General features: G+C 37.7%; 1 protein-coding gene across 12 annotated transcripts in view; it reads left to right on the top strand.

Moving 5' to 3' along the window:
* The window catches only part of PCNX1 (pecanex 1), a 179625-nt gene that overhangs the window by 43898 nt on the left and 120056 nt on the right, over positions 1-15671 (top strand). For all 12 annotated transcript variants that reach the window (XR_012329918.1, XR_004525034.2, XR_004525033.2 and 9 more), the window contains exons 3-6: positions 1582-1687; positions 5786-5831; positions 6987-7076; positions 13628-15331. Coding sequence is in view for 9 of the 12 variants with exons in the window: in XM_073800299.1 (XP_073656400.1) it covers positions 1582-1687; positions 5786-5831; positions 6987-7076; positions 13628-15331 (1946 nt within the window). In the remaining 3 variants the exon portion in view is untranslated. The remainder of the gene's footprint in view (positions 1-1581; positions 1688-5785; positions 5832-6986; positions 7077-13627; positions 15332-15671) is intronic.

Below are 15671 nucleotides of genomic sequence, written 5' to 3'. Positions count from 1 at the left end.
AAGAATTTGGAGTTGCTTTTTTTGTTGTTGTTAACCAGGAGGTTGAATTAGATGCTAGATGGTAAGATAGCTTATGTCCACAATAATGTCGAGCATATATACTAGAGCTTTTATCCTTGATAATAATAGCTAAAAAATTTATTGACTGACTTTGTATACCAGGTAGAATGAGTAAAAATCTTTGGGCAAAAATAGGATTATGATAACTTTTAGGCCTGAATTGTTCTAAAAGTGGTGTTCTTGAGGAACTTTATTATAAAATTGTCTAGGGGACTTCCCTGGTGGTCCAGTGGTTAAGACTCCCCGCCTCCACCACAGGGGGTGCGGGTTCGATCCCTGGTCATGGAACTAAGATCCCGTATGCCGAGTGGCTCCCTCACTAAAAAGGAAATTTCTTGAACTGAATAAAAATGAAAATACAACATATCAACTTAAAAAAATTTTTTTTAATTGTCTAAGTTATTTGAAATTTGGTGTGATTTTTTTTTTTCCTTATTTTAGGATCCCGTTATCTTTAAGTTCTATATGTGGACTTCCTTAGTTCTTTGAACCTAGTACTTTTCTCTTTTGTCTTTCTAATGCCTGTTTTTACTACATAGCATCATTTCACTTTTTAAACTTGTGCCTTCTAACTCTACACATGCAAGTCTGAAATCTTAGGTTCCCAGTTCTGTGAAACAAGTTAGTATCCTAGTTAAATTCTGTTAACTTAAGAAATACAGATACAGATAGCTTGACCAGGATAATTGCTCTCATGCATGTTCGTCATTGTATCATGCAGCTCAATCAGACTGTGCTCTTGGAGAGATCGAGGAGTGTAAGATCTGATTACTTGGGACTTCCCTGGGGGTGCAGTGGCTAAGAATCCGCCTGCCATTTCAGGGGACACAGGTTCATGCCCTGGTCCAGGAAGATCCCACATGCCGTGGAGCAACTAAGCCCATGCACCACAACTACTGAGCCTGCGCTCTAGAACCCGCGAGCCACAACTACTGAGCTTACGTGCCACAACTACTGAATCCCGTGCGCCTAGAGCCCGTGCTCTGTAACAAGAGAAGCCACCGCAATGAGAAGCCTGCCTGCCACAACCAAGAGTAGCCCCTGTTCACCGCAACTAGAGAAAGCTCGTGTGCGGTGATGAAGACCCAACACAGCCAAAAATAAATAAATTTAAAAAATTAAAAATAAATAAATTGAAAAAAAAGATCTGATTACTTTCTGACCAATTTCTCTTTGCTGTTAGGAAACAAAAGGCAAATAATTTCTTTGCTAGAGTGGTTTTATGGCACATATCATAAAATATGTGCTATGTTTAGTATGGTACAATTGTAATCAAGGCCAGTTTCTAATATTGGATTGGATATAGACAGTTTGGGAGAGAGTTTTAAATGTTTCGGAGTAGTGACATGGTTATAAAATAGTTCAAATTTATCAGACTTATAAAAGAAGAATGATTTTTTTCAATTTGCTATATTAAATATCTGAACCTGTTAGTTTTACAGAAAAAAAGATAATAACTTAAAAAACAAACAAAAGGAAAACCATTGGTGTCAGAATAATGACAGTTATTCTCCTTTTCAGTGATCCTGGTGGGGGCATTGAAATGTCTGAGTTCATTCGAGAGGCCACACCCCCAGTTGGTTGCAGTTCAAGAAATTCTTATGCTGGCCTTGATCCAGGCCACCAGGTAGGAACCTGTGCTGTTGTATTTTGCTTTTTTCCCTCCTCCTGATGGTGGTCTCACGTGTTCTCTTGTCTGTAACAGTCAGTCAGTGTTTGGGTTTATCTTGCTGATTAATAATATTTTGATTGTTTACTGATTATCTTTTATTACCATTATTTTAAATAGAATTTTCACATTAATTAAGTACTTTGTTGATGAGCACATACCACATGCTAATTGCCCAGGGGCAGTTTTGATCGAGACAGTTGTGGTGAGTGCCCTTAGGAACTTTAGCTCCTAGTGTGTGCTTATTTACCTTCATGGTGTCTGTCTGTATTGGAGACATATAGGTTATCCCTTGTGCTTTTCGCAGTCTCTGTGGATAGAATGAAATGACTTAGTCCTTAAATATGGCTGCACATTTTATATTCTTAATTAAACCTGGCCTTTCTTCTTACTGACAAATATTAGCAACATCAGATTACCCTGGGGAATAAGCCTATACTTTTGCAACAAATTTTGAAGAGCCACACCTTTTTTTTTTCTTTTTCTTTTTCTGTTAGGACAGACAAAAGGACACAGCAATGGCCAGCCACCTTTGGTAACTCTACCCTTGGCATCATGTCCATTAGAACTTGCCCTACTTGTTTTAGGGAGGGTGTCCCATCTTGAATGTAATTATTGCATGTCTGCACCTAAATGCACAGCACATCTAATTGGTTTTCCTTAAACTATTAACTCTTGAATAAAGAAGGGCAGGTGTCAGAAGCTATTGTGCTACTTAGATTTTGGTGTTTTAGTTTTATACTGTTTTATACCAAAAGGAATTATTGGCATAATTATTGTTATCCTTTAGGGAAGCTGAAGTGGGGAAGTAAAGTTGGGCTTTTTGTATATCGGTAGAGATATTACCAATATAGACACACCATGTTTCTCACACATGTTTTATTATATAGGTCTTATTACACATTATCATAGTTGTATATAAATGTCTTCTGTACTAGATAGTGAACTCCTTGAACACAGTAGCTCTGTCATAGTCATTGTGATCATTCTTTCCTTTCTGCCACTGCTACCCTTCTCCTTTCCATCTTCTACTCTCCATTCCCACCCCCGCCCCGTCCCTCTCTTCCCTTTTATCACTTATCTTCCTTAAAATATTTTAGTGCCTGATGGTATTTAAGGCATTTTGTTTGTCCGGGATGTGGAGTGGGTCTTAACTCTCAAAGAGTTTGCAATTTCCTAGTAAATGTCTATAAGTAACTGAAGTTATAAATATATGTTACCAAGTAAGTGTAAGTACAAGATACAAAGTAATAGTTGCCATAGGAATGGTACAGAAAAGGGGCTATAGATTTCAGAGGAGAAAGTAATTGTTTCCAGCTAGAGAGAGGGGCAAGGCTTCATGGAGGAGGTGGCCTTGCCTGATTGCTCTTTTAGTTGGAAGTAGTTTTTCTTCTCTGACATCCATAATCCTTCCTGGACTTTCCTTTGGCACTTATCAAAGAGAAGAAACACTGGACCATCTTAGTTTGTGCAAACCTATTAAGTAAAAACTTTACCTCTAAGTGTATGAAGATATCATTTTTTTCTTAATTTTTTCCTTTTCTGAATGTGTTTATTTTTAGAAAGTTAGCAAATAACAAGAAGAAAATAAAAATCATCTGTAATGTCACAATCAAAAAAACTTTTTAAACAAAGAGGGATTTTAGTGTGCTGTTCTTTGGAACTTGATTCTCTTTACTGACTCTATCATGAATGTTAATATTATTAAGTGTTTTTCTGCAGTGACATTTTGGGGACTGTATTGCATTCTTTTATTTGTATGCACTGTGGTTTATATTTTCAATTCCTTATAGTTTCATGTGTGAACAGTCACAATTCCATTATATTTGGGGGGGGGATAAATTTTAAATAATACAGAAAAGCGTGAAGAATAAAATATAACCATCCATTGTATCTGTTAAGATTGCTTTTGTCACCAAGTAATAGAACTCAACTAATTAGGTGACTTAAAGAAATAGTTTTATGTTTGTCACCTAAGTTTGGAGCTGGTTTAATAGCATTTGTTCAGCAGCTCAATAATATTAGGGCTCTGGGTTGGAATTTCCCTAGTTCTTTTGGCTTTTCCTTAGAGTTGCAGGATGAGCACAGCAGCTTCAATTATGACCCTGTTGAAAAGTTAAGAAGCAGGTGACAGTGTGGGGCAGAGTTGTCCTTGCTCATCATCTTCTCAGACATGAAAAGGTCTTTCCTCAAAGCCCTCCAGCAGACTTTCCCATACATTCATTGAGCAGAACTAGAGCACACACCTAGGTCAGAGTCTGGGCCCTCTTCTCATAAGTCAGAAGATAACATGCCCAACATTTGAACAAAATGGGAAGCTTGTTAAGGAAAGAAAAAGAGAACACTTTGAGGTTGTGAGCAAATGACTACCGTACGCATATTCAAAAAACATTTTTTTTTAAGTTTAAATTCTTAGAAGGGTGGCATGAAATGGTGTTTTTTGTTTGCTTACTTGTTTTTAAACTTCTGTCTAGGAAGTTACATGTTTATTACTCTAGTAGATAAATAACATATGTTAGTTTTATAACTTGTTTAGCAGGTGTTATAAGAATGAAACTCTTGCAGTAAAATGCTTTTTGGCCTTTTTCTTTCTGTCTAGTTGCAGTGCCTTTTATGGCTAATTGAAAGCAGAAATTAGGAAAAATCAGGAGAATCAAACTTAATAAACAGTTCAAAAACTATTGCCAAGCTCTTTTTTTTTATTGGCTACATAAGAATTTATTAGCAGTTTTAACCTGTATGTGTATGCTTATTTTTACTTACTTTTTCACTGACATATAACTTCTATACAGCGTAATATACACTTATTAAGTGTATGGCTCAGTAGATTTTTACATATGTGTACACCCATTTAATTGCCGTCCAGACAATTAGACAATTAGGCTCTGCCGTCCAGAGCCCTAATATTATTGAGCTGCTGAACAAATGCTATTAAACCAGCTCCAAACTTAGATGACAAACATAAAACTATTTCTTTAAGTCACCTAATTAGTTGAGTTCTATTACTTGGTGACAAAAGCAATCTTAACAGATACAGTGGGTGGTTATGTTTTATTCTTATGCTTTTCTGTATTTATCTCCCCCAAATATAGACCAAGAAAGTCCCTCATGCCCCTTCAAAGTCAGTATTAACCTATATTTTGACCAGATTTCTCATTGTATACTTCAGTTGAATCAATGAAAGAAAAGATTTGGCAAAATATGAGTATTATATGAATGTTCTTGATTTTAGTGTAAGGTGTTAAATTTGCTTGCCTATTTTCTTCTTGAATCCCTTGAAAGCAGGTTATAAAAAGAGTTACTCAGACTTGTTGATTTAGTAACTGTCATGTTATATTTGGTTTCCTTAATGTGTTCATGGAATTTGTGGTGTTTCTATGATTTTTATGGTAGTATAATAATTGATGGTTATGAAATTTTAGGGACGTCTTATACCATCTTGAATATAAGCCCTAAAAGCTCCGCAGATTTTAGTGTTCTGTTTATAGAGTTTGTGCTAAAAATTCCTTTTTCTTAGATGGCTTAGTTTTTTTTTATTCTTTAAAAATATGTTATAGCAGCCTACAAAGAAGTACTTACTTTCTGTCTGAAACTCAGGAAAGAACATATTGATTTACTAACAATTTGAAAGTAAAATTTGGGTTGCTCTTTGTTAGTATGTTATGTCCTCCAAACTTTCCCTTTATATGCCCTGATAAGTCTAAATTTATTTCAGGTAGACTTAACACCTAGTTTTGCTTTTGTTTATAACTTGCACATGTCATGATGCAATATAAAAATGACAATGACCGTTTGGCACGATTGTTCGAGGTTGGAGACTCTTGCCCTGGGGGCTCCATCAGTCCTGAGTACGCAGAGGGATTCAGTGTCTCAGCAGATCTGTACTAGATGCGCAGCATGCGCCACAGCAGACAGGGAGTGCGGCTCTGATACATCATGGCCTTTTGGTGAAAGTGACTGATAACATGTTTTGATAATATAATTTCATGTGATAATCTTGCTAGTCTGTGCCGATGGCGTAGCTAGCATCTCGTTTACTTCATGTCATGTTTTCAGATTGGATCTGGTTCCTCTCGTCTTGGAACAGCAACAACTATTAAAGGTAGGTGTGATCTAACCCGAAAGTTACCTCTGACTTCCCATTTCTTTTTTTGTTTCTAGTAAAGATAACTGTATCATATATTTACGTGTAATGAAAAATCATTTTTGAAATTATTTTGTGGATAAAATTATGTATCTTTTTTTATGGTAAACTTTTAAAAACATTTATTTATTTAATGAATTTATTTTTGGCTGCATTGGCTCTTCATTGCTGTGTGTGAGCTTTCTCTAGTTGTGGCGAGTGGGGGCTACTCTGTGATGTGGTGCATGGGCTTCTCATTGCGGTGGCTTCTCTTGTTGTGGAGCACGGGCTCTAGGCGTGTGGGCTTCAGTAGTTGTGGCTCATGGTCTAGAGCGCAGGCTCAGTAGTTGTGGTGCACGGGTTTAGTTGCTCCGCGGCATGTGGGATCTTACCGGACCAGGGCTCGAACCTGTGTCCCCTGCAACGGCAAGCAGATTCTTAACCACTGCATCACCAGGGAAGCCCAAAATTATGTATCTTATATTAAAGATTAATTGATTTAAATTGTGGTCTCCTTTCATCATCCAAATTTCATAAAAGTATTTGACCATTTGCATTACATTGTATGAATTATAAATTTTGATCTTTAAGAAACTTCTTTGCCTTGAGGGAAAATATTTTCATGGGTTTTGATGAGGTTCATAGAAAACTAATTTAATGTGAAACCTTTAAATTGGGCAGGAATGAGACACTAAAAAAAAGTTTCTTTCCTGTACATCTTATATATCCCTTTTATTCAATACATCTATTTCAGATAAATTCATTGTTATTTTTGCCCTATAATTTTATAACTCTCTAATTTTCCCTGGGAGGGAATTTTATGTTGTTTCAACTTGTTATTACATGACTTGCATTTCCTTTTTAAAACTTCTTTTGAAAGAAATAGTTGTATTAGCTAATATTATGAAGCTTTCCGTATTTGGTTTGTAGCACTATGAGAATAATTATGTGAGCTGACAGTCCACGATACTTTCTGTTAGTTTAATGCATCTCCCATCATTGTAGCCCTTGATACAAAAACTGCTTTAGTTAATACATATCTACTGTACTCCCTCACGTCCTTCCTTGTTATGCCACCCTGTACGGCCTTTACTTTTCATATAATGTCTTCATGGGTCTCTCTTCACTTTGTAGGAGATACAGACACCGCTAAGACTTCTGATGATATCAGTTTAAGTCTGGGCCAGAGCTCTAGTCTTTGTAAGGAAGGAAGTGAAGAACAGGGTAAGAACATTTTACTTCATGATGCCCTTATGTATTATGGTGACCAGGGTGAGTTTGTGGAATGTGCTGCTCATATTTTGGCAGAAGTGTATAATAACTTAATATGGTATTTTTTAGAAACATTAAAATAAAATGATTTGCTAGCATAACAGTAACACAGTGTTATAAGTACTTACAGCTTTCTGGAATTCAGCTACACATGTTCTGCCAAGTAAACAGGGAAACTTTATGAGCATGTGCCCCAGAATGAATGTCAGATGGGAGATAAGAATCTGCTATTCCTTTAATTGGTCAGAGCATCTTGCTTAGCTTAGTGATAACCTAGTATGTAAAACTCTTCTCTTCCATTCAGTATGACGTCTAAATGCCAACTACTGTATATGTTGCCCAACTGCAGAAATGACAATGTGTTTTCACAGAGAAATAACTTGCTGTTGGACTTACTGAGAAACTGTCTGCTTCCAGCTTGGTGCCTTCCTGTAGCAGATTTTTAATCTTTAATAGAAATTTTGGTTTTAAGTGATTTTTTTTTCTCCTTATACAACTCCATTATAAATGAGTATTTTGGATTTTATAGAGTTCCTTTTTTTTTTTTTTTTTTTAAGAACTGCCACATTTTCAAGTTTGGTTTTTAATTTTCAGACATAAAAGGATGGATATGTCATACCCATTTCAAGTGGAGATTATCCTAGGTTATATAATCAGTGAGCCAAAATTGGATTAGAAACCTGTCTCCCTGTTTCCAGCCTGTTGTTTTTATTAGCTTATGGGTGATGTTTGGTAGGCAGGCAAGGTGATAAATTTCCTGTACTGAATTATGAAACTTATTTCTGAAGTTACAAATAGATCACTGAATTGTGACATTTTCCCATGAATTTAATGTTTTACCCAGGTTTAATTCTTGCAAGTATGTTTTGTTCCTGGTACTTAGCATTCTAGGTTTATCACTGTAGCTGCTTTTTTGGAATTACAGTACCTCGTCACTGTTTGCTTCTGTGGACCACCCCTCACAACCTACCCCTCTCCCCTTAAAAATACTTTTAAACATACTATATGGTATGGAAGCTATTTTCTTATAAAAAGGAAAGGCGAATTAATCTCTTTGAGAATTACAGTATTCCTTTCTATAATATGTAATCATTAGTGTCTCAGAAACTCGATAGTGATCTTAGAGGGGCTAGTGCCACTACCATTACGGGTCATAGGTCTCTTTATTTTCCTCTGGAAAGTACCTTGTTCAAGTACGTTGGGAGTTACAGTCCTATAAATCTACCCTGGCAGATACATATTGACATAGATAATGGTGCTTGACAGTAACTGAGTGCATACCGTTGCCCTGTGGGGGGTCAGCACACTTCCTCTGTAAAGCTTTGTTGGCCACGTGGTCTCTCCTGCAGCCACTCAGCTCTGCCATTGTAGAGTGAAAGAGGCCGTAAACAACGTATAAATGGGTGGGAATGTCTGTGTTACACTAAAACTTTACTTACAAACAGGCAGAGGGCCTCTTTGGCTCTACAGGCCTTAGTTTATCAAACCCTGGTTTAGGTCTTGTTCTAAGCACTTTATATGCATTCACTCAGTTAATCTTCACAACAAGCATTTGAAGTTAATACGGTTATTATTTTCACTTTACAGATGAGTGTATCATAGCTTAGAGCAAAGTTATAAGAAACTTGCCCAAAGTCACCCATCTGCAAAGTGGCAGTTCTGTAGTTCAAATCGAGTTCTAAATCCTAATTTTAATCACTATGCAATACTGCTTTTACATAGTTTTATAACTTGCTTTCATCATGTAACATTTTCACACGTATTTCACATTTAACAATTATTACTGAGTACTCATATGTGCCTGGTACCAGTCTAAGTACTAGAAATAATGGGTGAACAGACAAAAATTTCTACCCGTATGGCTTCCATACTACTAGTACGGAAACATACTATTATAAATCAAATATAGATGTAGTAATAGAGACAGAGGGGGCGTGCTGGGGGCCCTGGCCATCGTAAGTTTAAATAGAACGGTTGAGGGAAAAGCTGGCTAAGCACAAAGACCTGAAGGAGGTGAAGGAGCGAGCTGTCGGGGTATTTGGGAGGAAGGCGGCCTCGGTGCAGAGGTAGCAGCACAGGCAAAAGTCCTAAAGCAGGAACATGCCTGTCAGGTTTGAGAAATAGTGGGGCTGGTACAGAGTAAGTGAGGCCAAATTACAGTCTTGTAAAAGCCATTTTAAAGATTTTGCTTTTAATTTCCAGTGAGATGATGAACTGCTATCTAGGGTTTTGAGCAGAGAAGTGTCATCATCTGTGTTACATTTTAACAGTTGTTCCGGCTCCTGTGTTGAGAGTATATTAAAAGGGGCAAAGGCTGTTGCAGGGAGCTCAGTTAGCAGATTATTGCAATAATCGGGGCACAGATCAGGGTAGTGAGAAGTGGTCTGACTGTGTGTGGCAGATTTTAATGAGAGATATGTGGATGGATTTGGAAATACCGTGTGAGAGAAATAGCAGTCATAGATGACTCTAAGGTTTTGGGGTTAAATAATGGGGAGGATGGAGTCTCCATTAACTGAAAGGGGGAAGACTGAGAAGGAGCAGATTTAGGAGTGGGGAGAGCATGGTGGAGGGCAAGAGAGGGAGTTCAGTTTGGGCATATCAGGTATGAGTTGCTGTTAGACTTCTAAGCAGCAGTAATTGGTAGATAATTAGATAGGTCTGGATTTCGGGTAAGAAATCTGGGTTGAGGTTTTAAATTTAAGAGTTTTCAGTGTATAAATATTAAAAATTCAGTTATGTCAAATGTGGGGTTGGGTTAACATGAAATTCATGACCTAACAGGGAAAGCCTCTACGGTTAGCTGGCCTGGAGTTGAGGCAGCCTGGCTCCCTGAGTCAAATCCCTGTAGATCTTGGCTACGGTTAGGCACCACCTAGTGGCTGTCGTTCATTCTGGCTTAAATATCAGCGGGGGCTCTTCTGGCTCTCTGACTGGTTTGGATTTACAGGACAGTGACCTTTAGTTAGTTGTTAGTTAGCAGTTAGTTGACTAGTTGGCACTCATTTTATCAACATGATTCAGGATGATTGGGAGAAAACTGAGGTTGTGGGGATGTGTGCTCTATGTTTTCTAAGAAGGGGTTATCTACAGTTTCCCTCCCCAGCCTCACTCATGTCTTCCCTACCCAAGATCAGAACTCTAGTCCATCCCTGTATAGTACCGGGGCTGGGTAGAAGATGCAGGAACTAGTTACACGTATTTCTGAACTTCAGTTATTATGGGGCCAGAAAATTGGATGAGACCTACAAAAGAGAAAGTATAGATAGAAGAATGAAGAGTTCCAGCTGTTGAGCTCTGAGCCACTGCAGTCTAATAAATCCGGGAGACTCAATTGGAACAACTGGTGAGGTAGAGGTATGTATCCCCACATTTCAAGGAGAGTACAGTGATCACCTTTGTCAAATGTTGCTGATAGGCCAAGTTATATGAGACTGAGACTTGACCATTGGACTGAGCGTAGAGGTTGTTGGTGACCTTGATAAGCTTCTTAATGGGGTGGGACTAGAATACGTGGCAGAGGAGGTGAATTGAAAACAGTGAATATAGACTACTTTTTGGTGAATTTTTGTAAAGGAGATCAGAGATAGGAGGTGATAGCTTGCAGGGGAAGTGAGGACAAAGGAGGAGATTTGGAATTTCTAAGAATGTAAGAGAAATAACGGCTTGTTTTTTATAATTGATGGGGATGATCTAGAAGAGAAGAGGAAGATAATGATTTTTGTTTATAAAAGTAGTATGTTCTAGAAAATACAGTTAAGTATGAGGAAGAAGATAATTTACACTTCTGCCATCGAGATAACTGTTGTTAATATTTTTTCGTGTCACTTTTTTCCTTATTTTTTATTGTGATATAGTTTACATACCATACAATTCACCCTGCTAAGTATACAATTCAGTGGTTTTTAGTATATTCACAGATTTGGGTACCCATGACCACTATCCAACTCCAGAACATTTGCATCACACCCAAAAGAAACCCATAACCATTATACTCGCCATTTCCTCCTTCAACCAGCCCCTGGCAACCACTAATCTACTTTCTGTTTCTAGGCATTTGCCTATTTTGGACATTTCATATAAATGGAATTTTGTAATATGCGGCTTTTTGTGTCTGGCTTCTTTCACTTTGCATGCTATAGCACGTGTCAGGACTTTATTCCTTTTTATGGCTAAATATGGTATATTACTTTTAACATTCCTACAAACATACGTACATATACCCTTAGTATTCTCTTTAACTCTTACAGACTGGAGTCATATTTTTTATATAGTGCCATCTTTTTCACTCTGAGTATTTTCTCATATTACATAATCTTTGAAAACATTTGTAGTGCCTGCATGGTGTTATTACTAGACAATGTAATTTATTCAACCTCATTTTATTGGACATTTTTATAGTTCTGTGTTTTAAGGAGTTTCATAACAACCTGAGACGAACCACCTTTTTCTAAAACCTTATTCACATATATGATTTTTATCCTTTAGTAAAAATTTCTAGAAATAGTTAGTGATCAAAGGGTAAGTATATTTTTGAAGGCTCTTGGAAACGTCGCTAAATTGCTTTGCAGAAGGTTGGTTGCGCTAGTTTGCACCACCATGAGCAGTATGTGAGATGCTTTTCTTATCCTGAACACTACTGGTAGCTGTCACTGGAAAAAAGTTTAATTAGATGAAAAATAGTATCTCTCTGGGTTGATTTGAGGCTGTCTTTGACGGTATTGCTACCAGTAAGAAAAATGTCTAAGAAGACATGTTTACTTGGAAGTTTCCTAAAACCACCTAAAGTTCTTCCTGACAAAGTCAAACTTATTATGGTATATTTATTTAGCAACACTGAAAAGAACACATGTATTAAAGCAAGTTTGGCTGCATCTTTTAAAATGAAAAATTTAAATTTCTGCTTTATTAATGTCTTGGAAAGGAGTTGGTTTTGATCATTAGTATTTTTTAAAAAGTCTTTTGTTGTATTTTAGAATTAGTGATTTTCAACTACTTACTCAGTTAAGTTTTTGTTTTATGAAATTCATATCCTTGAAATGTGACTATTACACCATCCCATAATTGTTTATTAGGGATATAGAGAGTTTTTAGAAATAACATTATAAATTAATACTACAGAAAAGTAAATACAGTACTAATTTTTAAATTTGGGTTTTTAGAGAATATAAGAACCCAAGTACAGTGGCACAGTTTTGGACAAATGAAAAGAACATTGGTTTCACTTATCTTGAAGACTTTAAAACATAAGATAAAACCTAATATGTCATTTATAAATCACAATTTATATGGTACATTCTAGAGGGTACCTCTAAGTTTTTAATTACTTAGATCTAATCTACATTAAATTTTTTAAAGTACATAAGTATTTCTAGTAGTTCATTTTTATTTTATATTAGTCTTAAGGGAAAATGTATGCTTTTATTATTTAAGGTAACTCTACTGGGAAGAGTCTAACTTATTATAGAATCTGTTATTGTATTTTTCCTATCTAGTTATGATAAATAAGGCAATAATATTTCATTTTATTGAGCTAACAGGAGATTCAACCATCTTTATCTGTCAAAAGGTATATAGAAAATCAGCTATTGTACACTTCGGTTGTCAAGCTATATTTCAAGATAAATTGCTATGTAGGTAGGTGGGTAGATGGGTTTATTTATATTTATATCTATATTTATATATATAGTATATATGATAACTCAAGTCACTAATCACTTCCCTAAATGGAGAACTGAAGGAATAGTCTTACAGATATAGGAGGGGATATGTATTTTTTTCATGAAGCATTTTGTAATTGTTGCATCCGTGGTGAAAGATAAAATGTAGTATTTTGCCCTGTAATTATTGTTTTAATTTTTTTCGACCCCTGTGAACAGTAACATATCTTATATCATTATATCATATCTTGTCTGTGCATTGGTCAGCCTCTTGATTTTTTTGTTTGTTTCTGATTACTCTAGGTTTTTGTGGATTTGTAAAGCAATTATATTAGTTTTTTTTAAAGATTTTTAATTTTGCAAGGCAAAATAATGATAGCTACCATACATTGTGCTAAGCAACGTTATGTTATTAACTCAATATTAAGTTATTCCATGGTACTGAGATTGATATCACATTTTACAGATGAGGAAACAGAGGCTTAGAAAGGTAACCCAAGGTTACCTAGTTAGTAAGTTAGGGACAGAACTCGCACAGAAATCCAGGTTCATTTTAAGTATAATCCTTCGTTGCTTCTTATTTTATTGTTAATAATCTATAGAACTTTTTCTGAAGCCAGTTGAAGATTTGGAAATTGAGTTCATTCCGTTAGTAGAATGCTTTCTTTGTACCGCAGTGAAATAAAACCAGCCCTTTGGAATAACTGGTCAACTGTTATTCAGTAAGCTACTTGAGAAATTGTTTATACTTTTATGGTACACTGTGAATTCTTTCCATTGTTAAAGAGTAGAAAAACAGATTGTAGATTTGTGTTAACATTTCCAAATATATGTTTGAAACAGATTTGGCAACTGATCGGAAGCTCTTCCGTTTGGTCTCCAATGATTCCTTCATCTCCATTCAGCCGTCCTTATCCTCATGTGGACAGGACTTACCAAGAGACTTCAGTGACAAAGTGAGCCTGCCAAGTCACAGCCACCACCACCACATCGAGCAGTCTCTATCCAGTGCCTGTGACACAGAAGTAGCATCTCTTGTCCCTTTACATTCACACTCTTACAGGAAAGATCACCGGCCGCGAGGTGTACCACGGACTTCTAGCTCTGCTGTGGCTTTTCCAGACACTTCACTGAATGACTTCCCTCTGTATCAGCAAAGACGTGGGTTAGATCCTGTTAGTGAGTTAGAATCTTCCAAGCCTCATTCTGGATCCAAAGAATCCTTGGTGGAAAATTCTTGTTTATCTGGGGAATTTCAGCTTGTTGGTGAGCTGAAAAACAGTAATTCTCAGCCACCTACCAAAAGTGGGAAGAGCAAACCCTTGAAAGCAGACAAAAGCATGGACAGCTTGCGGAGTCTGAGCACGCGCAGTAGTGGCTCAACAGAGAGCTACTGCAGTGGTACGGACCGGGACACTCACAGCACCGTCAGCAGCTACAAAAGCGAGCAGACCAGCTCCACTCACATAGAGAGCATCTTGTCAGAGCACGAGGAGTCTCCCCAAGTGGGAAAGAACACTGTTCAGAAGAAAGAGTGCTGCGCTGAGCCAGAGGACAAGAGTAGCTGTGCGAGTGACAAAAGGACTAGCAGTGAAAAAACTGCCTTGGAAGTGAGTACGAATAGTGGGGTTCAAGAAGCCAAGCATTCTAATAGCTCTGATGATATGCACAATCAGAAAGGTCTCAGCACCTCTGCATCTGAAGAAGCCAATAAAAACCCCCATGCAAATGAATTCACTTCACAGGGGGACACACCACTTGGGAAAACTGCTGAAAACAAAGAGGAGGAGAGTGATAAGCCAGCTGTTTCAGTGGATTCAAAAGTTGGTAAAGATGTTGGTGGAAAGCAAAAGGAAGGGGATGTACGACCTAAATCCTCTAGCTTAATCCACCGGACAGCCTCTGGCCATAAGTCAGGCAGGAGACGGACAGGAAAAAAGCGGGCTAGCAGTTTTGATTCAAGTCGGCATAGGGACTATGTGTCCTTTCGAGGTATTTCTGCTACCAAGCCACATAGTGCTATATTCTGTCACGATGAGGACTCCAGTGACCAAAGTGACTTGAGCCGAGCGTCAAGCGTTCAGTCTGCTCACCAGTTCGGCAGTGACAGCTCTTCTAGCACCACTTCTCATTCATGTCAGTCTCCCGAGGGCAGATACAGTGCCCTAAAGACCAAACACCCTAAGGAGAGGGGCACCGACCCTGAGCACGCACACAAAGCCCATCTGGGCCCCGAAGGAACTGGCAAAAAGCGGACAGCGCGGCGGACTTCCAGCACAAATAGTGCCAAGACTCGGGCCCGAGTGTTGAGCCTGGACAGCGGCACAGTAGCGTGTTTGAATGACTCCACTAGGCTCATGGCACCCGAAAGCATAGAACCCTTAACCACTTCAAAATCAGATCTCGAGGCCAAAGAGGGAGAGGTGCTAGATGAGCTGTCTTTATTGGGACGGGCTTCCCAGTTAGAGACAGTCACTCGATCTAGGAACAGCTTGCCAAGCCAGGTTGCGTTTCCTGAAGGCGAAGAGCAAGACGCAGTCAGTGGAGGTAAGTAAATTGCAGGAAGAGATTTACCCAGGAGTCACTGTCATTTTTGGTGCTATTGATTGGAGTACCAATTTAGAGTGTATTTTGTGTTAATAGCCCCTCTTCCACTATGTTGTTAAAATAAACTTTCTTTCCATGAAGAAGGAGATGGTTATCTTAGAAAAGGTTTTGGTGTGAACACCAAGAAAATGTTTTTTCGTTGTATCATTTGAGTGTGTCAGTTTGTTCTTGAGGGCATTCACCTTTTCTAAGCCATTTGCCACCTGTTAATGTTTTACCAGGAGTAACAAAGAATTGGTCCCCTTCCTCCTTTGTACAGCCATAGCAACAACAAAATGTA

Source organism: Tursiops truncatus, chromosome 2 (assembly GCF_011762595.2).
Source record: "Tursiops truncatus isolate mTurTru1 chromosome 2, mTurTru1.mat.Y, whole genome shotgun sequence".
Taxonomy (NCBI): Eukaryota; Metazoa; Chordata; class Mammalia; order Artiodactyla; family Delphinidae; genus Tursiops; species Tursiops truncatus.
The sequence above is the reverse complement of the archived record's forward strand: the minus strand, read 5'-3'. Positions and strand labels throughout refer to the sequence as shown.